The sequence below is a fragment of the Tauraco erythrolophus genome, chromosome 4 (genome assembly GCF_009769465.1).
Source record: "Tauraco erythrolophus isolate bTauEry1 chromosome 4, bTauEry1.pri, whole genome shotgun sequence".
NCBI lineage: Eukaryota > Metazoa > Chordata > Aves > Musophagiformes > Musophagidae > Tauraco > Tauraco erythrolophus.
In genome coordinates this window covers 39,570,245-39,597,635 of record NC_141468.1, presented here as the reverse complement: position 1 = coordinate 39,597,635, position 27,391 = coordinate 39,570,245, and the positions used below count along the sequence as shown (strand labels likewise).

The 27,391-nt window shown below is 40.5% G+C and overlaps 1 protein-coding gene across 1 annotated transcript in view; it reads right to left on the bottom strand.

Moving 5' to 3' along the window:
• The window catches only part of RASSF3 (Ras association domain family member 3), a 109,461-nt gene that overhangs the window by 68,404 nt on the left and 13,666 nt on the right, over window positions 1–27,391 (bottom strand). Inside the window, exon 2 of the mRNA XM_086610199.1 lies at window positions 7,070–7,194. Coding sequence (XP_086466325.1) covers window positions 7,070–7,194 — 125 coding nt within the window. The remainder of the gene's footprint in view (window positions 1–7,069; window positions 7,195–27,391) is intronic.

Here is a 27,391-nt window from a genome sequence, read left to right as displayed (position 1 = left end):
ACTTTGAATTAGGAAGAAAACTGCCGCAATAAAAAACTGCAGTTGGTACTTTATGTCCTACACCTGGCACAACACTGAGAGCAGAAACTGGAAAGGATTGTGGAAAAATACATGTGGTAATAATAGTCTGTATTAGAAATAAATGGTAGAATAAGAACATTGATCTTATAATGACTGCTGACAAAACAGCAGGTTGAAGCTGGCCACATTACTAGGGAAACACATATCATTTTCTAGGGAGACTATACAAACGTCTTGAATATGAAAACATGCAACTTTGCAAAAATCAAAACTGCATTTTAAATGTTCCCCTTGTCTAATAGCAGTATTTTCCTGTAATTTGAAGCCTTGTCTGCTTCTTCTACGTAAATAGAAAATCAGAGCTGTTTGACTGGAGTTGATCTGGTTGCTAAACAACCTATAATTGATCTTCTCTGGGTTTCAGCAATATGTTCTTTAAGCAGTGAGCTTGCTACCTTTCTGTTTGAAAGGTCAGGTCTGTATAGGACCTAAGTACTTTAAAAAAAAACACAAACAAATGAAGTTTAAAGATAGATTTACTAGTGAAAATGTGTGATTTTTAAATAACATTTTAAAAGCATACTGGTGTAACAACATGACTCTGATTGCTTCTATGAGCGAAAATTCCCACCAGGTACCAACAAGCTGAAATCTACTCTGTTAAAAATATTAATTCCAGTATTATGTTACTTCGTGGTATGGTGATACACGTCCACTCAACATGTGCCTCATCCAGTTTTTACTGATTGGGCTTTAAGATCCACTTTTTGTTTTAAAAAGCCCTCCTTGTTTAAATGCATCTTTTGGATTCATCCTACTTGAAATATTCAACTACTCTCAGTCTCAGTCACCACTGGCCCAAGTGTTTATTTGGTCTGCTCTAGCAAACCCAACAGACTATTTCATGATGTCTACTCCAGAGAATACTAAAGAAGTCCAAATATCTGATATAGTAAATTGAACTTCTTAAAAATATTGCAATGAATTTATAAGTTAAAGATCCTAAATCAGTACTCTGAAAAGCCTGTATTAGTAATACCCATGTGAAGGAAGGCTGCAGATGGTAGTGGCAGAAGAACTGTTGTGGATACTCTCAAATTATTTTTTGAAAGCTTGGGACTAACTTCTAGTCTATATAATCTATCAAGGCTTTTATTTATGTCAAATTGATTTTCCTAAAAGTAGCCTGAGCAACATATACAATTAGAAGTGAAATCAGCTTCAGGTTTAGTTTAAAATTTTTCCCTGGCAAAAATGAAACTGCTCCAGCTGCCAAAACAAATGTCATTCAGTTTTCCTCTTTTCCTTTCAACTACTACCAAGCATAATCAGGTTTAGCAGCGATGTGAAATACACAAGCCATTAAAAACCATGCCCACTGTACAGAGTACGTGCCACTACCAAGAGTTAGTATGGGAGAGCAGTCAATAGCTCAACGGTAGCTTTCATTATTAATTCATAGATTCATAGATTTCTAGGTTGGAAAAGACCTTAGAGATCATCGAGTCCAACCATCCCTAATCCCCATTAAACCATATCCTCAAGTAGCTCATCCACCCTATTCTTAAACACATCCAGGGATGGGGACTCAACCACCTCCCTGGGCAGCTTATTCCAGTGGCTGACAACCCTTTCAGAGAAGAAATACTTCCTAACATCCAACCTGAATCTCCCCTGACTAAGCTTATGCCCATTTCCTCTTGTTCTATCTCCCATCACTAATGTAAAGAGCCCTTCCCCCACCTCCCCACCATCTTTTCTCAAGTATTTATAGGCCGTAATCAGGTCTCCCCTCAGCCTCCTCTTCTCCAGGCTAAACAGCCCCAACTCCCTCAGCCGCTCCTCATAAGTTTTATTTTCCAGCCCCTTGACCAGTTTAGTTGCCCTTCTTTGGACTCGCTCCAGGAGCTCAATATCTCTCTTAAAGCGAGGGGCCCAAAACTGGACACAATATTCCAGGTGCGGCCTCACCAGTGCCGAGTACAGGGGCAGGATCACTTCCCTGCTCCTGCTGGTCACACTGTTCTTGATACATGCCAGTATCCCATTGGCCTTTTTGGCCACCTGGGCACACTGCTGGCTCATATCAAGCCGGTAGTCAACCAACACCCCCAGGTCCTTCTCCGCCAGGCAGCTCTCCAGCCACTCCTCCCCGAGCCTATAGCGATGCTTGGGGTTTTTATACCCCAAGTGAAGGACTCTGCACTTGGCCTTATTAAAGCTCATGCCATTGGCCTCAGCCCAACGATCCAGTCTGTTCAAATCCCTCTGAAGGGCCTCCCTACCTTCGAGCAGATCAACACAGCCTCCCAGCTTGGTGTCGTCCGCAAATTTACTGAGGGTACATTCAATACCTAGTAATCAAGAGGTGTACACATCTCCGTCGCGATACTTTGCTCTGTATTGTCCATTTTTTTCCAAATGGGATATTTTTGAAAAGAGATGTCAAACTACCTCACTTCTGGGTGAGAAGAACTGAAAATACTTTCAATTCCAGTTACATTCAGATGGTAACCTCAGCACCCATCCAGGTCCACAAGTTTCTATATTTGCCCTGTGAGATCCTCTCGGTCTCTCCACAGCAGGTTCATGGATTTTGAAGCAATCTTGGGGGGTGTTATTATCCAAGCCATTTGGGACAGTCTATATCCCTTTCTATACTTTACCAAGTGCCTCAGGTCTTATACAAACCTCATCTCTGACCACTGTTTGCCTTGGGGAAAATTTGAGTGCAGTGAGACCTCTTTGGGAAGGCATGTCATCTTGAAAGAGAAAATAAATTGTATCTGTGGCTCATATATAAGAAATTTTAACATTTTGATCCATCTAGAGTGAAAAATAACAGGAAAAACTGAAAGTCCACTTAATGGCTTTGATACTTCTTAGCCATTGAGAAGCCCTTGGCAGTGTCAGTCAGAAGGCATTGGTTCTGTAATGGGCAATGTGGTAGCACAGGGGACGACTGCTGGAAAAGGGCTCTATTCCTCCTTTCCTGGAGGAAACTGGCAGCTCTGTCTGAGTGCTTTGTTGCAGGATCACAGAAAGCCTATATCCATCATTTCCTTTTTAGTCTCTACAGGAAGCCTTTTCAGGAGGGAAACATTTAAGGCCATTCAATTAGCAAAACACCATCCTCTTTTCACCTGAGCCATATATTTCTGCCATCAGGTATTGTATGTTTGAAACTGTGAGTTTCATTTACAAGGATTTAACCCCACAGCTATAGTGATCTCTCAAAATAGCTACATAGTGGAATTTCCTAGACCTTTTTATAATGAAACATATATATGTGTGTGTATAAATATAAAAATATATATATAAAATATATACACATACAGAGAAATGAGCTCAAAGTTCAGGCCTTTTGAGCTCCAATGATTTGTTAACAAAGGCAAGCAGTGTGTCCATATTCCAGACTCTGAGACTATCTGACCACTGATGGGGCATCAAATGGCTCCAGTCACTGGCAGAATTGCACAGGATGGAAATCCCTTGGAAATCTGTTGACTGCATTTGCAAAACGAGCAGATAGGAACCTGTAAGAAACTCCTCTTCCCTATAAGGGAAATCCTAGGCCCAGACTGTCAAACTGTGGTCCAACAAGATCTATGTTCAGAGTTATTTGGAGTTTGAGGTGTTCCAGCCACACCACGACACCCAGCCCATTGCACTGCCAGTGCTGCTCACAAGCTGTGTTGCAAACTGAAGAGCTGATCTGGCTTTGCAAGAGCAAACATTGGAAACCACACCATTTCCCAGACCCTTATTAAAACAAATTGTCCAAAAGCAGCAGTACTGGCACCACTGGGAGTGGAAGGGCAGGAGGGAACATGTGGCAGCATATGGGCGCGGACGAGGATCCAGCACTGGGAACTACAGCCGAGCCGCAAGCTCTGCTGCACTCAGGGTGCCACAAGCTCATGGCCGCAGGACAAAGTACAGTTTACATCACCCAGATCAAGTAGGAGATATAATCATTTTTCCCAACCAGTCTAAAATGTCTTAGGTGTTACAGAGTTAGGTCTCAAAGTATTTGTCTACCGTCGTACTCAGAGCAATCATCTCCCTGTGCGGAGGAAATCACGCAAGTATGAAGTTGCTATGTCGCTTTACAACAAAAGATCTAAGCTGTATCAGCATAAGAATGCCAATGTAACAACTTCAAATTAGTGCTTTGCCCACATAAAATTATTTTGTTTAACAAAAAAAATTACACTTCAAAACAAAATGGCTATCCCATCAGGAAGAAATTGCACAAAGCCCGGGACAAAGGCTTGTTAGCAAGGTATAAATACCATAAATACTTGTCAGCTCTCCATAAATACCATAAATTTCCAGCAGTTCTCCTAAATCCCTTCATATTTTCAGTTGACACTCGCTGAATGGGTGGGATATCCTCAAAATACATGCAGGGTCTTTGCATCTATGCCTTTTACTAGCATTGCTCATGCAAAATTAACTGGTTTTGCATACCATGTGATTTTCAAAGTCACAATGTAGATAAAGCAAAAGCAGGCATAACTGGAACACTTATCAGTTTGCTTCTCGCTGAAGACTGCTCTGTGCCAAGTATCTGGCGCCTGTGTTAGCAAATACTGTGGTGCAAAAACAGCTCTGTAAAGCAAAGCAAGTGGTGCTGAGAACTCCAAATCCTCAATACAAACACTTCACAGGTTTTATTTAAGACAATCTCAGGTTTGATCCTGTGGGGTGAATGCCCATTAGTGGTCTGAGAGTGTTGGGTAGGCTCCTGGAGTGCCTCTTCTCAAACGTTTCAGGAAGCAGCTTAATTTTGATCTGAAAGGGAATTAAGTTTATGTGCTCCAAGACTGCTCACTGATATCAACAAAAACGAGGGAAGTGAGGACAATTGGAAGATTTGCTTCAAAAGCACACTCCTGCGTCTAACTAAAACCCTGCTGACTAGACGCCGGCCACAGAATAAGAATGCAAGAATAATTTTGTGAAGTAAACTGATTCAGCATTTTTCCCATCCTCTGATTCCTTCATTATCTTATACTAAACACCTTGTCAGTTGCATATGTGAGATGGGGGTTTAAATTTTAAACAGAAAGAAAAAAACACCTTAAGGCTGAGACTAAGTCCAGAAAATTTTAGCATGGAAAGGAAAAGCAATTTTGAAAAGGCAGCTAAGTTAGGAGCTGTATTTCATTAAATAGTCACCTGTAAACACCAGCTCTTGTAACAATGTTTCCATTTGCAGATCTTAAAAATATTTTTTAAAATTCTAGCTCTTTTTTACCTATAAGAAGTCTAGAAAGACAAAGTGGTACAAGCCGGTAAGTAGCAGAGCAGGGAGCAAACACAAACCTTGCAGCCTCCATCAGTAGCTGTGTCACTGCTGCACGCGTGGGACAGCCTCACACAAAGAAAATGACTTCACCCAGCAGCAAACATTTCAGGTTTTGTGCATGGAAATGATTGCCATTTCAAAATCAATAGATGATAAATGCTGTGAATAGCACTTAAATCCTCACTTACTTGTATCAGTTGTCAGACACATGCTGACCCAGATAATAGTGAGGAAAATGGAGATTCGCAACAACTGTCATCCACAGCAACCAGCCAAAGCGTGACTTCTTCCAAGAGAAAGGCATCAGTAGGAAAAAAACAGTACTTCTTTGATGCAGTCTTGTTGCACACCAACAAATGCACACAAAATTTGGCTTCCCTGAGTACTGTAAGGCTCAAACAGCAAGAAACACTTTCCTTGCTCAGCATTCATAGCTGCTTTATCCAAGACAGCACTAACTCTTCAATCTCTCCTGGCCAAGCTGTACATGCCTTCTTGAGTATAAATGGTTTTTAATGGCCTTCTCTTTCTGCTCCTGTGGTGTTTTCTTGCTGATAGTCATCCACACTTCCAAAACCTGTGTTGCCACGTCTTTCCTCCTCCCCACACCTGCTACTCCTCCTTTCAGTTATTCCCCTTTCCTCTTCCCAACAGTAAGTCATGAGGGGCTCATAAGAGACACTGTGTCCTCAGTCACAGTTTGGGTGGCTGGAGCAAGCATCTCCCTTGGCAAATAAACGTTGCATTTGCAGAGAAAATTCAGTGTTGACGTGGAGCACATGGCAGCAAGCTTAGCATGGGCATGGAGAAATTTTGTTGCCCTCCAAGAAGTTTCTACTGGTTAGGTGTAAATGTTCAAGGGCTTAACATCCGACTAAGTTTGGGTGGACTTTTGTGGAGGACAAAAGGTAAATGTATTTGAAAATGCAGAGAGGCACGAGCTAATTAGCACAATACAACCTTTATCACAGCACTAAAGGTCTATGGGGCTCATTATCACTGTATGAACCTCCCCAGAGGACCTCCAGCTCTGTCTGCAGAAACGTGCTGCTTTGATGTGTTCCCTGAACAAAGAGAAAGGCCCTGATGTCAAGGCTGGCTAAATGTAAGGTGTGATGCTCTGTGGTGGTTTAAAGAAGAGAATGAGGAGGCACACTGTGACCCTGATGGGGAATCCAGGCAAGGAAATTTGAAATTACCCTAAAAGGGATTTGATGAGAACTGGGGGATTAACAACAAACCCAGACAAAACTAGTACGATATTTAAAGGTCACAAATAGCCAAGCCCTTAGTTTTATTTGCTACCTCGTGGCACTACATTCAGCAGCACAGGTCACCTGGGTCATCGAGCTCACTTTGTGAGCTGCTTCATGGTGTGGCTGAGCCTACCTGAAGGGGAGCTCCATCCTCATGTTCTCACCCTCTGCCATATGTGCCTGCTCTGACCCCACAGTGGCTCAGTTCAGGCAGTCAAACCACCAGGAAAATTACCATTTTTGTGGGGTTACTTTTCCACCAGTTTAACCAAAAACTAATTGGAGCAGGAGTGACCCAACTGGCAGCAGCCAGGTGTAGCTCAGCCCAGCCGTACTGTAAAATCACAGCCTTGGGTGGGAAATTTAGCTTTGCTGGCCGTGCCTAACTGAGACATTCTTCCCGAAAAGCCGGGTGAAGCAGGCGGACCACACTTAATTACAGAGCTGACAAGAAAAAGAAGTAATTACATGATATTACCTGACCGTTGTTGTAAGATGGATCTAAGGTGTCATGCGGAGCGAGGCAGTCCATTAATTTTCCATTCCGCCGGCAGCCCAGGTGCACCAGATCTCGGCAGTGAGCATGGCAGGTGTACTTGCAATCTGAAACAGGCACACAGACACACAAAAAAAGAGACAGACAAAAAAAAAAAGAAAGTGTTTAGAAATGAATCTGCTGCAGGCAGAATCTAGGAGCGAGACACATCCTCATTTGCTACGTGACCTCAGAGAAACTACCACCTCTCGACTGAATCTCCCCGTCCGTACGTAGAGATAATAATAGTTACATATTATTGGAGATGTAAATTCACTGGATCGAAGGTGACAGTGCAGCACACCTCCATGTCACACTGACACGGCTGCAGTGATGCAGTTTGCTAGTTAGATCGGGGCTGCCTCAGTGCGATGCTTTTGCAAAAAGTCTGTGCCACATACTGCTGGAATGTAAGCACAAAAGCAGTCATTCTCAAAAAAGACACAACATTTATGATTTTCAGATAAAAACTTCTATGCAAGTACAATCACTGTTACATGGTTTTACATGTTTTAAGCTTAGGTTCTGCTAAGAATATGCACATGAATATTGAAAACAGAATGAGAAGCTTATCTGAAGCTGCAATGAACCTGCTAAATCACAAAGGTGCCTTCAGGAACAATTCAGAAATTTCACTTGCTGGCTAGCAAAATCAATTAAGACGGCTATTAGAAATGTAAATTCATGATAACAGAAGTAGATGGCCCTATCTCTAGTAAGAAATCAGATGATTCATATGGCTTCTAATCCCAAAGAATCACTTTACCAGGATTTGCAAAACCAACCTGTATTTGCTCTGAAGCCTTGATGCATTTGCTGTTTTTCTGTGTAAGTTGGGCAGAGTTCATGATTACCACCTTTGTTTAGCACTGAATGTCACCTTCTATTTTTAAGTTTTAAATTGTTTATCATTTTGCCAAAGAGCAACCACTTGTACTTCAAGTTTCCATGCTGGGGAACATCATGCTGTTTGTTTTAGAACACTTCGGTTAGAACAATTCAGCCATTTCCAAGAATGACTTTTGGAGGAAATGCGTTTGTTTTCCCTAACTAAACTACACTTAAAATTTTTGTTGTTGTTGTTACAAAGCTCTACACTTCCCTAGTTTATAGCAAAAGCTGAATTCTGGATCGAGTTTTTTGTGTTCTTTATCAGCCTCTCAAAAATCTCAGTTTCCCTCACATTTGATTAGATTCTCATGACAGTTCCCGAAGAATATATTCTTCAAGGTTCCCATTTCCAATCCATACTCATCAGTGGTGTTATGGGCCAAGACAGCAGGGTGTTCCCTGCAATGCTGCTCCCCTTGGCAAGGGACTGGGTCTTTAGTATAAGATCCCTGCATGGGCAGATCATCCAAAAGTAAAAAATTTAATGTGGATCAGGTGTAAACATGCAATCACATTTCTGTGCCTGATACAGAATTCACGCTATACTCGCACTAAGGCAAGATTAAATATGTTTTATTTGACACAAAGTTTGCCAATACAAAGTCAACCAGTCGAAACTTTTCCAACACCAGTGACTCAGCATCCATACTGGATCAGATAACTAGGATGTTTCTAATCTTAAACCATACTGACTATATCACTATAATAGGTTTCAAGTCGCACTCCTCTTGGGACATCGGCAAATAGCTTCCAGCTAATTATGAGGCAAGAAGGACCCTGTTGCAGTATATATCAAAACACTGGAAAAAATATAAAGAAGAAATTTTTTACAATGAGGGTGGAGAGGCACTGGAACAGGTTGCCCGGAGAAGTTGTGGATGCCTCATCCCTGGAAGTGTTCAAGGCCAGGCTGGATGAGGTTTTGAGCAACCTGATCTAGTGGAAGGTGGAAGGGGAGTTGGAACTAGATGATCTTTAAGGTCTCTTCCAGCCCAAACCATTCTATGATTCTATAAGAAAGGCTCTAACTCTGTAAAACCACCACTATACTTAATGGCAGAATTCGAAAAACAAGAAGCAAAATAGGCAGAAGACTACAGAGGGGAAAAGGGATGGTTAAGGCAGCTGTGTGGTGCCCAGGAGAAACGGTAGCTGTCTCTGCACCCTCATGTGATGCTGGCAAGCCATGCCAGACTTTCCATAGCTGCTGCTCAATTTCTTCTGGGGGTCACATTTGAGCTACTTCATCCAATTTGCAGGAAACGTGGAGCATTCACAGCCACAACTGAAGTCAGGGAGAAACGTGCTTTCAACCCAAAGGAGGCTTTTCCGGGGCTCTGTTTCATGCTTATGCAACTGGGATTATTTTTCAGATGACTCATGCACCTCACAGAGGAGTTCTGGAAAAGAAAGGACACTCGTGTTTATGAAGCCCTTGAGAGAAAAGAATGATTTTGTATCTGGGAAGGGACTCTGTAAGACGCAGTTGAAAAGCCTCACCCACACTTGACAGGATTAAATAAAATGTGGAGCCATTGTTCATCGGGTGAGGGAGCGGAGCAGCTTCACGAGAAAACGAGGATGGGAGCACTAAATTAAAAATGGCATTGTAAGGCATAGATAAAAGAAGGTCAAATGAAAGTAATACTTGAATTTCTAAATATTCTTAATTTCTGAGTTCTTTAGTTTGGAAGATGAGTTTTCTTCTTAAGAAAAAATACTTCTGAGATTGCACTGTTTGTCTACCTTTCTATTCTTCCCCTGTAACTCCAAGAGAGTTGACCAATTTTAGCCACATCTAGTTTAAAAGCTAATTAAGTTCACATGACTTTTATGAAAATTATCTCCTGGGTTAAGGAGGGAGACACAAACTAATACCCACGCTCCGGGCAAGGCAGGCAAAACTCAGCCATTACACCATTGTCTGGCAATGTCTGGACAACTGGTTCCTAAAGACATTGCCGCCGTGGTGAGGAGGTTATGGGGAACGGGGCACAAATCAGTAGGAAACCAGGCTTCACTATTCGCCCAACTTTCTATAATTACGCAAACATATATACCGAACATGCATCAATTCTCAAGATACATCTTCACAAATAATATTAGGAAAAAATCTGTTAGCTAAACAGTGTTCTGAAACAGAATTACTAATTAAGTTAGGAAACATTATCTCTCAATGCTATTTTGTTTGTCATTTATATTCATTTTAATTTGTGAGTTCGTAATGTCATTTGTAAGACAAGCTCATAATTTCTGCCTGCCTATTATAGGCATAATTGCAAAACATGTAAAAGCTTCATCTCTGAAACCTTTTCAATCATAAACTAGATTTTAACATACTAATTCTAACTTCAATAAGCAAGATAAGAAAAAAGGATGATTTTTTTTTTCGAGAACACTAATACTTTCTTCGTATGTGTTTTAGCTTTAAACACATTATTTTATTCCATTCATGGCATACAATGTTTCACAAATGTCCAGGTAGCATCAAATTAGAAGTAATGTCTTTTTCTGGTAATCCTTTACTGGACCACTCCCAAACTGCCATGAGTTCAAAAAGTAGCTATTATTCGGGAAAGACTCTTCTGGTCATCAGATTATGGATTGCTATATTATTTCTGCTTGGAAAGCAATCAGAACCAGGTGCTCTTTCGTAATGAGGTCTGAAATGAATGCTGTCCTTTGAATTCAAAGATCTGGGGGCTTTAACTGTGCACAGTTGATAATAGCATTCACTGACATTTAGAAAAGCTAACAGGTTTATTTTACTAATGCTCAGGCTGTCCTGTACACTGAAGTTATTTATGAAACTGATGCATCAATGCACATTGAATATGCACAATTGTCCTGCATCATTAGGAAATGCAAAGTAAGTATATATATATATATATAAAACATACAAATACTACCCTTTAAAAGTTTCATTGTCAGCTACTGAGACATAATGTAACACCTTATTATTTATTATTCTATTGCAACAATGGCTTGACTGAATTCATAGAAAAAAAATAACTTCGCAGATTTTACAATTACATGAAATCAAGACTACTCCTATCCTGCCTTCACAAGGGTGAACTCTAAGATTTCAACACATTTATTTTACGTGAATAGCCCCTACCTGATGTTTGGGTTTTCTTCTCCCGAAACTTGATTTTGCCTGATAGCTTGTAAATAGCTGTTCCCATAACTGACTTGCTCCAGGGCGGCACAGCAGAAAGCAAGCAAGTGAACAGGCAGGCAACCCAACAGATGCTCCAACATCACACCCTAGTAATTGAGCGTTACTGAATCAGGCAGAGGCAGGCAGAGGCTCAACAGCAAGGTCCTTCTATCCCGCTGTGGTCTTCCCTGCCTAGGAAACGTGCGTGTTCATTTCTGTGATGGCACAGACAAATTTAACTTCTAAATGGATATGTAAAATGTATGTTGTGCCTGAGCAACTGAAGCATATGGAAAGTTCAAAGCCAAATTTGTATTACATTTGCATTATTTATCAACTGCAGCAAGATTGAAGAAGTCTTTATTAGAAAGCATGAGGAGGATATACAACTTGGTCCTGCTACTGTGTGTGTTAGGAAGTTAGCAAGTAAAATAATCTTTACTTGAAAGCCTGTGGCTTGGTTTCCAGCAATCAGAAGAGAGATTACTGCTGTGCTTGCTCTACGGAAAGTATGCTTGTAAAGCTTCTTGGAAAAATATTCAAACTACGCAAGGTGCTCAATGCTTTAATTCTTAATCCATTTTCAGCCAGCAGGTCAGATAAGGAAGGAGAATGAAGTTCAGCAATATTTCTCCTGCAAGATGGAATTACATTGTATTTCTACAATACATTGACACTAACATAGAATCATAGAATCATAGAATCATAGAATCATAGAATCATAGAATGGTTTGGGTTGGAAGGGACCTTAAAGATCATCTAGTTCCAGCCATGAGGAGGGACACCTTCCGCTAGATCAGGTTGCTCAAAGCCTCATCCAACCTGGCCTTGAACACTTCCAGGGATGGGGCATCCACAACTTTTCTGGCCAACCTGTTCCAGTGTCTCACCACCCTCAGAGTGAAAAATTTCTTCCTTAGATCTAATCTAAATCTCCCCTCTTTCAGTTTAAAGCCATTGCCCCTTGTCCTATCATTATATATTCTTGTAAAAAGCCTCTCTCCAGCTCTCATTGTATCTTAGTTTGTACTTCATATGTGTTATGTTGTTCTCCTTTTTGCTGATAATCAAATGTTTACATTCCAGTTTGATGTGAAAGTTGCTACCAAGATCTTTTTTAGCAGTTTCACTAGAAGCTGTAATGGAATGAGAAACCTATTTGGATAAACAGCCTTCAGAATGTGTTAAGCACAGCTTCTTGGGGGTGGACATCTGCTGTAACACTGGTGTTATCCCTGTGCAATCCCTTCATTTCTGATTATTTATTTATTTATTATTCTCACTTAACGTCAGTCTGAGAATAAAATAAAGTTCACTGTAACTGTATTTCCCAATTAATGAGTCATGGGTGATTTTTAAGGAATCGCAATCACTGCAGATGAGACAGACTTTCTGAGCTCTGTATGGCCATCCTTTTCCCTGAGGGATCTCTGTGCACATGTTGTGCTCTTTCTCAGTTGTGGAGCTAGGCAAGGCTTAGATCAGACTGTAGTCCAGCAGACTTCCAAATCCCTGTAAGGTTGTATCTGCCCACAAGTACCACTTTGCCACTTAAGGTCTTCTAACCTGCTGTTTCTCTGCAGGCTCTGCTTTCAACAGGTACACTGGCCATGAGGCCCTACATGGGATACACGCTTCCCATAGAGAGGATCCTCTACCATTTTCCTAGGCACAGAGAAACCATATAAGTGGCTTAACTTGCTTCCTAGGGAAATGCTCCAAGAAGTCTGCTACAAGAACCTCTAAAAAGACAGTGAAACCATCTTGTTACTAGAGTGGCATAGGGCAGGCTGAGTTATATCAGACAATGTAACCAGGTGTACCTTCTCCTTCAAGAAGATGAAAACTGTCTGCTGGAAAGCAAGTGGTCTCTCTCATTCAATTCCTGCTTCCTACAGCTGTTGTAACCCACTTGAAAATATAAGCAGGCAAACATGGACAGAAATAGCAAAGGATGAAGACTTCTGAAGTGCTGGTGCTAAAACTCGGCTTCAAGATTCATAATTTAAACACCACACAGAATTGGAGTCATCATCAGAGGCAGTGACACTCACTGCTTACAGAGCACTCAAAACAAATTTTAGGTGCTCAATATCTCGGACAAATGAAGCCATTATTATGCAAGTGCCATGGTTAGAAAGTTGCAGACATTGTGCCAAATTTTCCGTCACCTGTTCCCCTCCTGTGCTGCAGAGGATAGGAAGCTACAAAATCAACCTCAGTTTCCTTCCTCATGTAAATACATGAACTGCCCTGGATAAGCCACAATAGATTAAATATCCCTATTCATTCTTTCCTTGCAGAATAATAACAAAGAACAGAGTATCTGATATACCGCTTTTCAAAAACGTAAGTGATATTCACTCTTAGAGAAGTACTGCACCAAACTTCAAAGATTATTAACATTCATGGAATCTTAGTATCAAAAGGATGGTAGACTTGTAAAGCAGAAGAGTGAGCGCAGAAAACCATGACGCTTTGAACAGGAATGCAAAAGAAGCAAATGAAAGTGTAAGGAGGCCAGCTGACAGAATAGCCTTCATTGTATAAATGCATTTTTTTCTTGAATTTTGCTAAAATCCTCATCTTCTGCTTTCACACACCTGGCAAATATAATTTGGATTACAATCTTCAATTAGGAAAAATCAAATAAAAGCCTCTCAAATGCTAATCTATGACTACATCTAATATATTCACACATTTTAATAGTTAAATAAAAGTCTACAGAATGTTATTTGTGATAAAACCCTAAAATGGAAGCAAAAAATCAAAATACTATTATTACAGATAGGTGGCTTCTCAAGAAGAGTTAAACTGTGGTCTATCTGTAACTTTATTATTTATAATTGCAGCTTTGTTAATACTAGTCCATGAAAAGTCCTCACCTGATACACTCCTCTTGATCTTGAATACTGATTTAGTGAATAGAACAATTTTGAACTGATAAAGTCAAACTAAACAAGACAAGTTACTGACTGCACCAATATTGTCCTTGATGAAAGAGGATGCGCAGGGTACAGAAGTTAGTTTTATAGGACAATATAAATCAAATGCAGACATGACACTTTTAAAATATGCTCTGTTTTACTGGTTTCTATGAGGAGAAAAAATCACATATCTACACAGGACACTGAAGTTACTTCTAATGTTTTAATGACTATTTGGAAAAAACTATACTCTCGCAAATGCATATCCGAGACAGTTGCTTGACTTACATCTTTCTTACTTCCAGTCAACTGAAATAAGAAGAATTACTCTAGATCCTGAGTAGAGAATCAGAATTTCAGGCTCCTCTTCAGAAGAGGAGGAAATTATTAAGACGACACTTGAAGTTTGGTTCCCATCCTGAAGTCCCACTAAGCCAAAACGGGCACCTCTGGGATGTTTTTGTGCTTTTGAATCACAAGAAATGATTGATACACATTTACGTTAATTTTGCAAAGATGTCTGTACTAGCAGTTGCCATTTCTTTATGGCTGCTAATTTTTTCAATCCCACCCCCTTGTGTTGTTCAACCCCAAACATTTACATATGTATCAGATAAAATTGAACCTCTGTCAGGCTTGCAACCCCATCTGTAACTGCCACAGCCCCACACAGGGTCAGGAACCCTGGCCTGGGAACAGGATTAACTCTTGCCACTGGCTCTACTGGGAGGTACTCACAGTGACTGAGATAAAGTTAACCACAGTGCCTATAGCACAGACTTGCCATTTGCATACATTTGGACCTCAGCAGAAGACAGGTGCTTTAACTCCAGTAGAACAGTCAAGGACCCAACCCAAAAGCTCACCAGGTTTTCATCTGCAAAGTGTCTTGCCAAGCTAGAGTTTGGCTACTGCACCAAAAAAATTCCTATATTCCTCCTCAGTTTAAGATTCAGAGTTTTTAGACAACTGTTTATCATCTAGGTGGGTAATAACCTGACTTTGCCACATCCAGAGGATGTTACATTTGCAAAGCAGGAGGGAACAATTGGCCTTCTGGTGAGAAGATGAGAAAACTCTTTCTTGAGTGAGAACTCCAGGGAGGACCCAAGGAGAAGATGAGGTATAAATATAAACAACCTCCATGAGTCTGGGACTCTCTAACATTCCTGCTGCCTGGGAATACATGGATCACGTGTGCAGGTAGTAAATAACTGGTTAGTAAATGAATTCAACTTCCCAACTGCAAAACAGGATGGAAGGACAAGCATTTTAGATTAAACAGCCTAAACCAGATTTTTTTCAGTTTCTGCCACTGGTACCTTTATAAATCTCTACAACCCCATGGTCTGTTTTGGAGCTTTGAAATACTTATTTTCGTATGAGCTTATCTTAACCTGGTTTGTGCTAGAGGGTTTGCTAGATAACTGGTAAACACCAAGACCTGTTCTGCAGACACAGTCACCCTTATCAGGGTGGCAGTGAGACAGGCTTGAGACGGGCTCACCAGGACTGGCATGCCTGGCAGTGTGTCCTCCCAGAAGAGTGGAAGGAGACGTTGCCATCTAGCTGCACGGTGAAGAAATGGGATGTAGGAGTTTGCATGGATGAAGCATCTTCGAGAGACCGCCTTAGCCAGGTAAGCTTGCTGGCAGCCACCACAGAGAAGGTCCCTGACTGCTGAGGGAGGACTGTACACTCTTCATGCCAGAGACTGTAAAAGCCATGCGTGAGGAAGGGTAAACGCTTGTCTTCAGCTACTAAAATCTATCCTGGTTCTCAGACGCTTAAATGTCTCTGAGCACCTGGCCCGAAGTGGCGTAGGAACATAAATTTCATTGATTTACTCTGGAGCTGTTAAATAATTAAAGTCAATTTAATCTGTCTGTAAATCTTGTTTGTATTTTTATCAACATGACAACAGCCTCAGGCCTTCTCCCTCCTTTCGGTGCTTGCCAACAGGCTCCGGCTAAGACTTGTCACAGGAGACTCTTGCACAAAGCTGGGATCCTATACAATCAGCCTATAAACAGGCCGATGCTCCTGAAAACTCCTACACCTCTTTGGGGCAGATAACACTCTGCGTGCAGTCCTGTTTACAGTCACCACTCCTGCAGAAACAGAACACCCAGTGTTTGCCAGACCACCCTGAAATAACCACAAAATCTGTTTGCAAACAAAGCTGGAAGCGTTCACTTCATTCGATTGAGCTAAGGGTTAAAACATAAATTTGCAATAGTGGAAACACTTTAAAGAGAAAAGCACAAGACAAGAAAATACAAGTTTAGATTATACTTACTTCTCACAATGTCCTTTATCTGTCTCAGCATCACAGCTAGCTGGAGAGCCGGGCCACATCCCCTCCTGCAGCTACCCCAGGGCTATCATGCTTTTGGGAATTCTTAGATCTGCCCGGTCCTGAGAGGCAGACTGAGGGCTACAGGGCTGAGCTCTCCATCCCCAGCCTGAAATGCCTTCTCCCTCTAAGGGCTCCCCTGGAATTCACTGGGCATGGGAACACCACACAGTCACACCAGCATGTGAAAGAGAGAAGATAACTCATTTCTCCTTCCTCCTTAGGTCCTCTTGACATACACGCATCTTTAGTTAGTTTAACTTCCAGGCTACAGCTTTAAGATGACTCTGCTTGTACAGCCTTCCAAAAAAATGGTCTGAATTGCAATGCACACCTTGAGAAACAAGCTCCTCGGGCTGACAACATTCTTTCCACCCTGAGCTTTGAGACCAAACCAGGAAAGGGTAGTTTCAATCAAGCAAGCTTCTCCTCCCCATGTACCTGGCTAGTTTTCTGAGGTCCCCTTCTAGGGACACTGTCACACCCTGCCAAAAACTTCAGGATAACCTTAAGATTTAGTCGATTTTTTTAAACACTATGTAGCATTGAAATTCCTACTGTCTTCCAAAGCTCAACACATGAAAACAGTGAGACTTGCTAAGACTCTACCTGTTAATAAATGCAAAGACTAGTAATCATACCCACGCTTCGCAGCAAACATGAAGGGGATGACTAAGTGCTCAGCTCCCGCTAGCACCTTTCCAGAGACTTGATCTCAGAGACAGAACTGCTTGCTCCAGCCAGCAGACAGAGCCTACAGCTCCTACTTCACCATGCCAGATAGCAGTGGGAAGGCCAAATTCTTCTGTGCAGTAGTTTCAAACAAGGAATTAGAGACAAAACTCAGCAGGTATCTTGATGTATCGCCTTGTCCGTCCTTTCATGACAGACTTCAAAGAGTGCTCCCATACTGCTGACACAGCGAGCAATGCACCCATCACATACAGGCTCACAGGAGAAAATGCCAGCAAAAATCTGATGGACCTGGAGAGTGACAGGCTTTACTCACCCTGTGTGGTGTTGCACTGAGCTACACTTGCAGCAGCAACGTGGCAGCGGAGTGGCTACGATGGTAAAATAGGAGCTACAGCCCCTTTCCTCTGACAAATCTGCCCACTGGCATTTGGACCCTGACTACCAACCCAAACCACTGGATCCAGTACATTCTACAAATCGCTTAAAAGCAGCCCAAGTTGTCTTTAAATTAAGTTTTCATATGGAAACCACACAACAGCAGCCCAGAGCACGTGGTGAATTCCCGACCTCCAAGAGAACAGAGCTTGAACAAGGATGGGGATGGGGATGCACCAGCTCTCCACACCTGTTTCTCCCTTTGCGGCGGCTTCAGAAAATGCATTTGAAATCCCTCTTTGACAGAATTAAAGGCATCATATTTTACATTCAGTAAACACCTGGCTCGGGAACATATTGCTGCATATACTTCTGCACTGCAAATTTCTATTTAAACAGTCAAAAATTGGTCCAAAGTATTTACGCAGTTCCACTATGCGTCACATTGGTATTTTGGGACTTCCACTTGCTCTTGCTAGCCTCTTTCCAATATTAAAAACCTAAACAAAGGGGGAGAAAAACCCTTCCATGTAAAAAAAAAAAAAGTTACTTCCCTGGTCTGCGTGCAAAATCAATAAAAATACTGCTTTTTGAAAGCGTTTACTCTAGTGCCCTCTGTTGCTGAATCCCTAAAACAGCCAGCATAAAGTTAACTCATAATTCAGCACTTTCTTTTGGTTTTCCTTTAGAAGAAACATGACGAAAAGGTAAGAAACAAAGAGAAAAGTATGACTTAGGTCAAACTGCCTCTGCTGCTGAGGAGCTGTGAGTTCCTGACCAGACCTGAGTTAATAAACTCCCTCTTCTTGCTGGAATTAATAGCAGACAAGAGGTAATCATTTTCAGTTCACAGAGGGGATGGATTACAGAAAAGCAGTTCTGAGAGCTCAGAAGAGACCTGATTTACCTGCTTTACTTGGTCACAACATTGGAAGTTTATTCTGAATTGCTGCTGGAGGATCAATGATCACTCTACTAGGGGAGATAAAAACAGCAATTAAATTGTAGCACAACAGAAGCCAGACCTTTAACTGATAGATCAAATGAAATTTAAAAACTTGAACTTTCTACCAAACAACACCTGCAGTCTGTTATATTTAAATGTGAGATGAGAAAAAAGTTGAATCGAATCCATCAAATTAAATGAAGCTTAATAAAAATATAGTTGTGCTTGTTCAGAGTATTCTGTAGTGATCATCTCTAATGCTGAGTACAGCTCAATTCTGAGCATGCTTTTGCACGCTGCATCCAAGCTCGGTCTGTGTTTACATATCAGGATCTAATGTTACATCATTCCATCAGGATCTGGAGATATCCCTGTTCCTTGCAGGGGGGTTGGACTAGATGACCTTTGAAGGTCCCTTCCAGCCCTAACCATTCTATGATTCTATGATTCTATGATCATCTCTTTAAAAGAGGTAATTCCACACAACTAATTTATTAACGTTCCTCTTCATAAATGACCAATCCACAGTTTTTATTTCAGACGTTATAGGTCATGATTCCCACTCTCATAGTGGACCTTGAAGTAGATATACTGGGGAGGGGTTACACAGTTGGTCATCTTTTCTTCGTTTTGTCTTCCTACAAGCTCCCAGGGCAGCAAAGAGATTCAGTGGAGAGAAATGGCATCTTCCAACAGCTATTGTTTGGAATTGTTTGGAATGAAAAATATTTGGAATGAAAATTGTTTGGAATGAAAAAATTGACAGTAGAAAAATGGAAAATAAAATTAAATCTGCCAAAGTACTTCAGAAGAAGAAGCCTACAATAGGCATAGTACTAGCAACTCCTCGTGACACCTCTCACATATTGTGGACATTGACTTGGGTAATCCTGATGCAAGCAGCAATTGGGCCTGTGAGATAAAGTTCAGTCTCTGAATAGATTTCTTTTCTTACATTTATTACAGGCTTAACGCAAATCTTAATAAGTTTCCAGATACAAATCAGGATTTTGTTTTGGAAGAGAGGCAGAGCAGGCAAAGAGATTCATCTTGTCTCATTTAAAACTGGTAGAGCTAAGGAAAAAGGAATTTAGAGGGATGCCACATTCGTCTCATCTAATTATCTGAGAAATGGAATAAAACAACACATGATGCAATTTGGAAAAACCACATGACTGGTAAGAGCTATGAATAATAACCACAATGGAGAAAAATATACCATGGATGATCTAAACAACAACAGAATGCATCTCTCTTGGAAAAATACAGACTCACAAATAAGGGAAAAACTAAACAGTTATTTAATGGATGGAAAATTACACAGATAGCAACAATAGTGAGTTTTACATATTCCCTAGCCTTTGCCAGTATTACACTTGAAAAACAGGGTAACGGATGGACCAGGTTAGACCAAAGACCTATCTAGGCCAGTAGCCTGTCTTGGGAAGAGCCTGCCAGCAGATGCTTAGGGAACATGCATAAGAAAAAAATGTGAATTTTGAGTGATATTTCCCCCTTACGCCCTTCTACTCTGCAACTTAAAACAAATGAGCCAGTGGCTGTTTTTCTATCATTTTGTTTAATATCCCTTGATGTTTCTTTCCTCCATGAATTTATGTAATCCCACCTAAAATACATTTATGTTCCTAGTCTCCTAAACATCCTGTGTCAGTCAGTTCCACAACTGAATTATGTATATGCGTATGCATGTGAAAGACTAGTTTGTTTTAAGCCTCTTGTTCAGCCATTTCATGGCATGGCCCTGACTTTTATGCTATGAGAAATTGTAAATAACTACACTGTTTTCAATTCTCCACACTGCTCTTGTTAGTACAGAAGTATATTCTCTTGCAGCTGCCTCTTACCAAGCGGAAAAGCCCTGGTCTGTAGGGGTTTACTAGTCTCTTCAATAACCCAAAGTCTTCTCTTTTATCTTCAAATACTACCACATTCTTTTGAAGAGGGTGGGATGACCAAACTGCTTCATATGACATGTGGGCACAGCACGGTTTTCTGGGTTTCCACTTTACTTCTTTCCTAATACTTCCATATATTCAGTTCCTTTTCACCTTGAACATTGGGAAGAGTCTTTTCAGAGAACTGCCCACATGATTAATCCTGTTTTCCAAGTGACAGAAGCTAAGTTAGAAGCTACTGCCCTATATGTGCAGGCAGCATTTTCCCCATATGGTTTAGTTCATATTTATCAACACTGAACTACGCTTTACAGCCCACTCACTCAGAATGATGTGTTTCTTCTACGGCCTTCTGCAATTAACTTTAAAGTACCCTGATGATCTGTTAACACTGACATCCTGCACCCATCTTTTTCATTTTGTTACTAAATGCTTTTTCATTACAGACACTGGCAGAGCTTCCTCTAGAACTAGGTAAGAGCACTTCTAAGCAAATCATACAAGAAAAATGAAATATAGATACACCTAAAAGAGATAAGAAAAGCACATATAGATGTGAAGGAGACTAGAAACTAAAATGATGCTCTCACAACACAAAGGATCTTTAAATGGCACACTTCCACTAATAATCTATGTATTCTTAAATGAATGTTGGACACAGGCTATTAATGATGATTAAGAACATTCAAATCAAATAGGCTGAAAAGTCCGAAGTACATGAACAAATGTGAACTGAAAGGACTGCACTGCACCCAGTCCTAATGCAGGCAGAAAACCTGTATGTATGGTCTGATGGTAAAAGGCCATCATCTCCTACCTGCTTCCAATCTGCTGCAGTATCCCACCCATCTCCAGCACTATATAAAACACAGTCACGAACTAGATGTTCAGGAAATAAAGAGATACAGCAGTCTGAAAAAGTTGGATCAGAAGTCTTGGCTACCCACCCAGCAGGTCGCAGCGAGATGCGACCTTGGGTTGCTGGATCCACACCCCAGAATGGCCCGCTGCAGTCATAAGCTCACCTTGTCTGCTACCACATTAGGTTTAAATGTAACTGATTTACACCCAAGATGGATTCCACTGAGACAGTGTCCTTCTGCTCCTTCTCCCAAACACAGCTAATTAATCCTTCAAATGATATTCCCTTGGAGGCAACCATCTTGTCCAACCCATATGAGCTTGAATGCTCCAGAGCCACAATTCCCAAATGCCCCTACACTCTATTTATCATCTGTGTTGGGTCAAAACTCTCTCCACCATTCCCAGAGATGGACTCTTTCCTTCCAAGTATCTCTCTGCAAGCTCTGCAAGCCCTCGCTTGGCCTGACGTATCCATCACACCACAGAGCATTGCTCCTATGCACAGTGCAGCTGATCCTCAAAAGAGAACTAGGGCCTCAGTGAACTGTGGGGACAGCCAGATGAACTTTTTTTTTTTACTAAAAACACAGGAGATGTATAGGCGCTCATTGGACGTTTGCAGGTATCCATGCAGGAGACATGGACCTGATCACAGGGACTGTAGAGGTGTGACATGTCACTGGCCTGAGGGAGCAGGGGTGACAGTGGCTTTCACCAACTGGGTTTTGACAAGAACACAGAAACACAGTGACATTATCTGTTCATTAATTTCCCAGCTATGCAGTCTCACGAATCCTAGGTATGCTACGTCCACATTCCCAAATTATTCCCAGAATAGCCCGGTTAAAGAAGTCACGTAAGGACACATAATATCCTTGGCATAAGCCATCATACGTTAACTGGTCAAATACAAAAATAAGAAATGAATTCACTAATATTTTAAACTAAGCCATTCTAAATTGACATATCACACTAAAATTACGTTCTCCCGTCTCATACGTGTTACAGGTTTATTTTGTTAGCTGAATGTATTTTGGAGAGAGTTCAAAGGTTGACTTTTCTTTTTGTCTGATCAGTTAAACCTTTACGTGTGAATTCTTTTAGGAGGTAGCAAGTTTAAGGGATATCACCATACCTCTGTACAGGTTTCCCTTTATTTTACATAGCACATATTCTTACATAAATGTGATTTTATAGTGGATGCTTGACCATTCTGGCCAAAAGTCCTTCAAAATCAATAAAAATACTAACTTTAATGTTAGAGAAGGACTAAAGGGTTAACACACGAGAGCAGAAAAATCGCAAAAAAAACCAACCAACAACAAAGGGTAAAAATCAACTTCAGGCTATGTGAAATCCAGTTAGTTTAAGATTTTGTCAATAAACTTTCAATTTCTGACCCCTGAAAGAGCCTACCTATGTACTCAGTAGGACAGTAGCTCAAACTGATGAGAACTCTCCCCAGCCAAGAAAAAAGCTCTTCATGAGCCAGTAGGATTTGGCAAGAAATACAACTAGACAAAATCGCCCGCCTCAGACTGACTTAATTTACTGTATTTATTTATTTATTATAATGGCTTCAGAGCAAGCAGGGTTTGCCACTGGCGCAGTTTTGTCAAAGTAAAAAAAAATTACAGCAACCATTGTGCTTTTCATATTTTCCACAAGATACTGTGGGATGCTTTTCTGAACAGGTCTGAAATCTGTTTATCTGTTTTTCTCCTGTATAAGCCTGAATAATGTCATAAAGGTTTAAATCAATGTAGATTATAAGACTGTCTCTGCTCATCACTTTGGAAGAAACTGCAAGAAACAACAGCAGTTGTGGGATCTGAGCCACAAAATTATCTCAATCTAATCCCTAATTGTTAAAAATTAGCTTTAACCCTGACAAGAAGATTTATATCTCTTTCAAAGCTTTTCTTGTAGCTTCAATTGTCATAATATTGAATATTCTTATTCTTCCAGACCCTCTTTAAATCTTGTTACATTCCTGACCTCAGCAGCATCCTCTGGTAATGAGTTCTACTATTTAATTACATGCTGAATAAAAAATAAAAAAAAATAATGTCTTTTATCTGCTTTACATTTGTCACCCCTCACCTTATTCCTCTGCTGTAAGACAGAGAAAATAGGAGCTACTTGTCTATTTTAATTTTTTTGATCATTGCTTTCTATAGTCTTTTCATGGCCCTCTATGGTATTTTCTTCTAATTCCTTTGTGTTTCAATACCCCTCCCTGTATGTATGTACTTTATCACGATAAAACTTCTAGTCACATGATGTGTCAACACAAATTCTATGAAGATGTGGGAAAAAATCCAAACATATTTCAAAGAAATAAAGGCTCCGGAACCCTCAATACTACATCCCTCAGTTTAAGCCTCTTATAAAATATGCACCCTTGATTAAACTAAATGCATTTAAAGCATTATCAGCTACATTTAGAATATTCTGAACCATGTCTAAAATATTTTTTTAGTCCTTCAGTAAGTAATTTAATCTAAACCAGTTACTGAATAGCAATCTCAAATTTTCTTCCTTTTTTCGGAGCTCAGAAAGGAGCATGTTAGCTGTAGGCAATAGCCCACGGTCAACAATCCCAAAGTATCCATCCAAGGACAGGCGGGAAAACTAAGGATTTTTAGGAACAGCAACCTAATTACGCTTTGATAGCTCTTTCTAAAATTGCATTAAACGCAACTTTCTGAACATAGTGACCTACAACAGTACTAAATTAATGTCATATTTAAAAACTAATTTTGTGCTTCAGCAGATTTTGTTTCTGGGTCAGGCAGAGAGGACAAGGCATCCTGAGACACAAAGTGACAGAAGCAGAATGAAAGCAACAAGTCTGAGGGTACTATGCAGAGGCACAGTGCCCATCTTTTGGTTCAAATGATATATGATATCAGACAAAATCTACGACGAAACACATTAGAGAATGTAATCTCTGTTCTTCCTCACATGTCCAAATCATGAAAGTTTCTCGTTGTTATTGTTAAAACATTCGTTTATTTGCATAAGTGGCTAAAAACTATCAGCAAATATTATTGAAAGCTTTAATTATCAGCTGGGTTATTAATCTGTGGAACAAGCCTAGCAATGCAGAATTGTTCTGTCAGCTCAACCAAAATATTCTGTTAGTGCTGATACTAGAGCAAAACCTGGCAGAAAGACAGAGGCAGAGACAAAGTTGAAAACTCCAGTATTCTGGAGGTGGGGGTAAATCTCTCTGTTCGCCAAGGTAGCTAGATGGTCAGTATTGCTCAGACTAGGCTTACGTGTTGGAGAACTCTCTCAGAAAGACAGAAGGGCAACTTGGTTAAGAGTTACCAATACCTGGTGTTTCAGAGTTAAGGAAGCATGTGAGTAATTTCATTATTCCTCAAGAACTCAAGGAAAATTCTGGCCACTGGAGAAAAAGGCAGAAATGTTCATGGACTAAGTAGCTAAGGTTTCATGCCACTTGCTGTCTTTATAAAGACTAAACAACAATCATCAGTGCAAACAGGAGCTGTATCTCATCCCCGGTGAGAGGAGCACCAGGGCTTCAGCTTCCAGTTTATTAGAGTCATACTCGATGAGACTGGCTTCTGTAAATCTATGAGATGTTTGAGTTGAATTTTCACACTGAGATTTTTTCTGCTTGGATGCAACCTTTTGCTAAAATATCACATTCCCACCAAAACCCACAATTTTATGACAATCATCTCATTGTACAGGTGTAAAAGGGCATGTAGGACACTTCTGACACTATTCACAATTTCAGTTCAAAAGAGATACTAACACATACATTAAATTGAGGGTAGAATGGCAAATCTTATTCAAACCACTAGATGCACAGGGAGATGGGAGAAAAACCATAAAAAGCATTTTTTTAGAAGCACTCAAAGTTCACCATGTTTCTTGTTACAAGTCATAGATGCAATTATTCTTTTGTAGTACTGAGGGAAAAGATAACTAGCATGTAAACATCTTCACATGTGTGCAACTCAGCTCGTAATTAAAGCTCTCAATAACATTTATTGATACTTTTTAGCCACTCACGCTTTTACAGTAACAAAAGAGATGCAGGAATGATCTCATGTATTATGAGGACTCATGATAATTTGATGTATTAGGAAGACTTGATATTACCAATATTCAAACAGAGGTTAAGCAAAGCTCTAGTTTTAGTCATGGAAAGTTTTGCCACAGACTTCAGTGAGCTGGGATTTCTCCCTGGATATCTGAAATCCATAGACTCCCTCACATGGGAAGAAGTCACACGTCAGACATGTGGCCCAACAACGTTTCTGTGACAGTTTTCAGATGGTACAATTTGTCCTTTCCTTCTCAGAGCCACAAATTTGTTATTTAAAGTACAACACCAAACTGCTCAACTACAGAACTGACCCAAATCCCACCCCGTACAAATGGAAATTGGGTAATAACGTTGCAATACTTGCAGAATTGACAAGGTCACCATCTTGGTCAGAAGAGTCATCATCAAAAGAAAAGTGATCTCTTACAATTAGTCCTTTAAGAGGAACTGAAAGAACTCAGCTTCCTAAGCTATGACAGTGCATGTTCCGCCAAGCCCCTGAGAGTATGCCTCAGCACAGCTTTAACAGACCACGCTAATTGGACAAAACAGTCTTTGGGCTTTAAGAGTGTTTATGAGAATGTTAATCTGAGAGAAGCATACCCTTCTCTGCCAGGACTGGATAAGGATCAAAGCACTGAGTTGTCGTTGGGAGCAATGCCTTTTACTAACTGTTGAGCTGAGCAGTACTGCATTTCAGATGGTAAAATGGAAATGAAGGACAGTGCATCACTGCTGAACACAAGCCCTCTCTAAGCTGCTCATCGCTTTGTGTGAACACTGGTACAATGAGTTAAGGTTTTCAGTCAATTGTCTTCACACAGCCTAGATCAACAAACAGATTAAGGCAATTCCAGATAATTTTCCAGCAGGTATTTGAGTCATATTAGAGCTCCTATATACATACCTAAGGAAGAAACAAGGTCTACACAAACAAGACATCAAATATCACTGACATGAATATGAATATGAATATGAACATGAATAAATTATATAGCTGCAAAAGAAGTCTTCTCCTGAGCAAGCCTAACAAACTTTCTACTGCATTTCCAAAACATTTTTACAGTTTTGCTTAATGAGCCCCAGAGAATGGAAAAATGCAAGCAATGCTGGCCTGAATGGAAATAAATTATTTTTCTTTTGAATGTCTTTTTATCAGGAAAAAATGTCTTAAGAAACATAGCAGCAGACTTACCAGCAGACTTCCAGAGAAGTTTTACTGTTCTCCTCCTTGAACTGCTCAATGATTTAGGAAACCAGTAAAAAAAACGTGCTATCCTCCTGATGGTTTTCCTCAAGTCATTTCTTATTGCCATAGCTGAAAGGGCTCCACAGCTACAGCAGGAAGAACAGGCACATGTATGCAGACGGAGGGAGGAAAGCCCATGAATGCCCACACAGAGTGCGCTCGCTCTGAGCTCAGCGTCAGCCAGCACGTCTCAGGACCACCTGTTACTCCTAAATCCCCTCCCTTTCTGTCGCTCCACTCCGAGCCCTCCAGACCTCCCTCTTCATTAGAAGAAGCAGCTATATTAATAGATGCTTCAGCTAAAGAAAGACCAATGCTTCAGACTCTTAACCTGGTACTGTGTTTCCAACGATGTTGGAACAATACATGTTTTCCACACAAAGGCTTTGAAGGGCTTGTTTGTTCATCTCTAGCTACCTTTTCTAGGCTGTAAACAAATAAACTCCAAAACTGAAAGGGACAAGTTCCCCCTCAAAAGCCCTTGATTTAAATCAACAGGATTTTCTCTAGAGAGAGTGTTTCTCAAAGACCTGCTTATGAAGATTTTTAGCAGCAAATTTAACAGAGATTTCTATAGATACACAGGGTGTTAAAAATGCAACATTTTACTCTTAATGAATTTTAAGGCAAATATAACAGTCAAACCATTCACTGCCACGGTTTACTTAAAATCGAGCATCTATCAACATATCGCTATCCAAAGAAATAAATAGCATCTCAGTACTTAGACTACACATGCTTCAAGCACGATACATATTAAATTGCAAATCCAGAGATGCTATGAACTAATATAAGCCC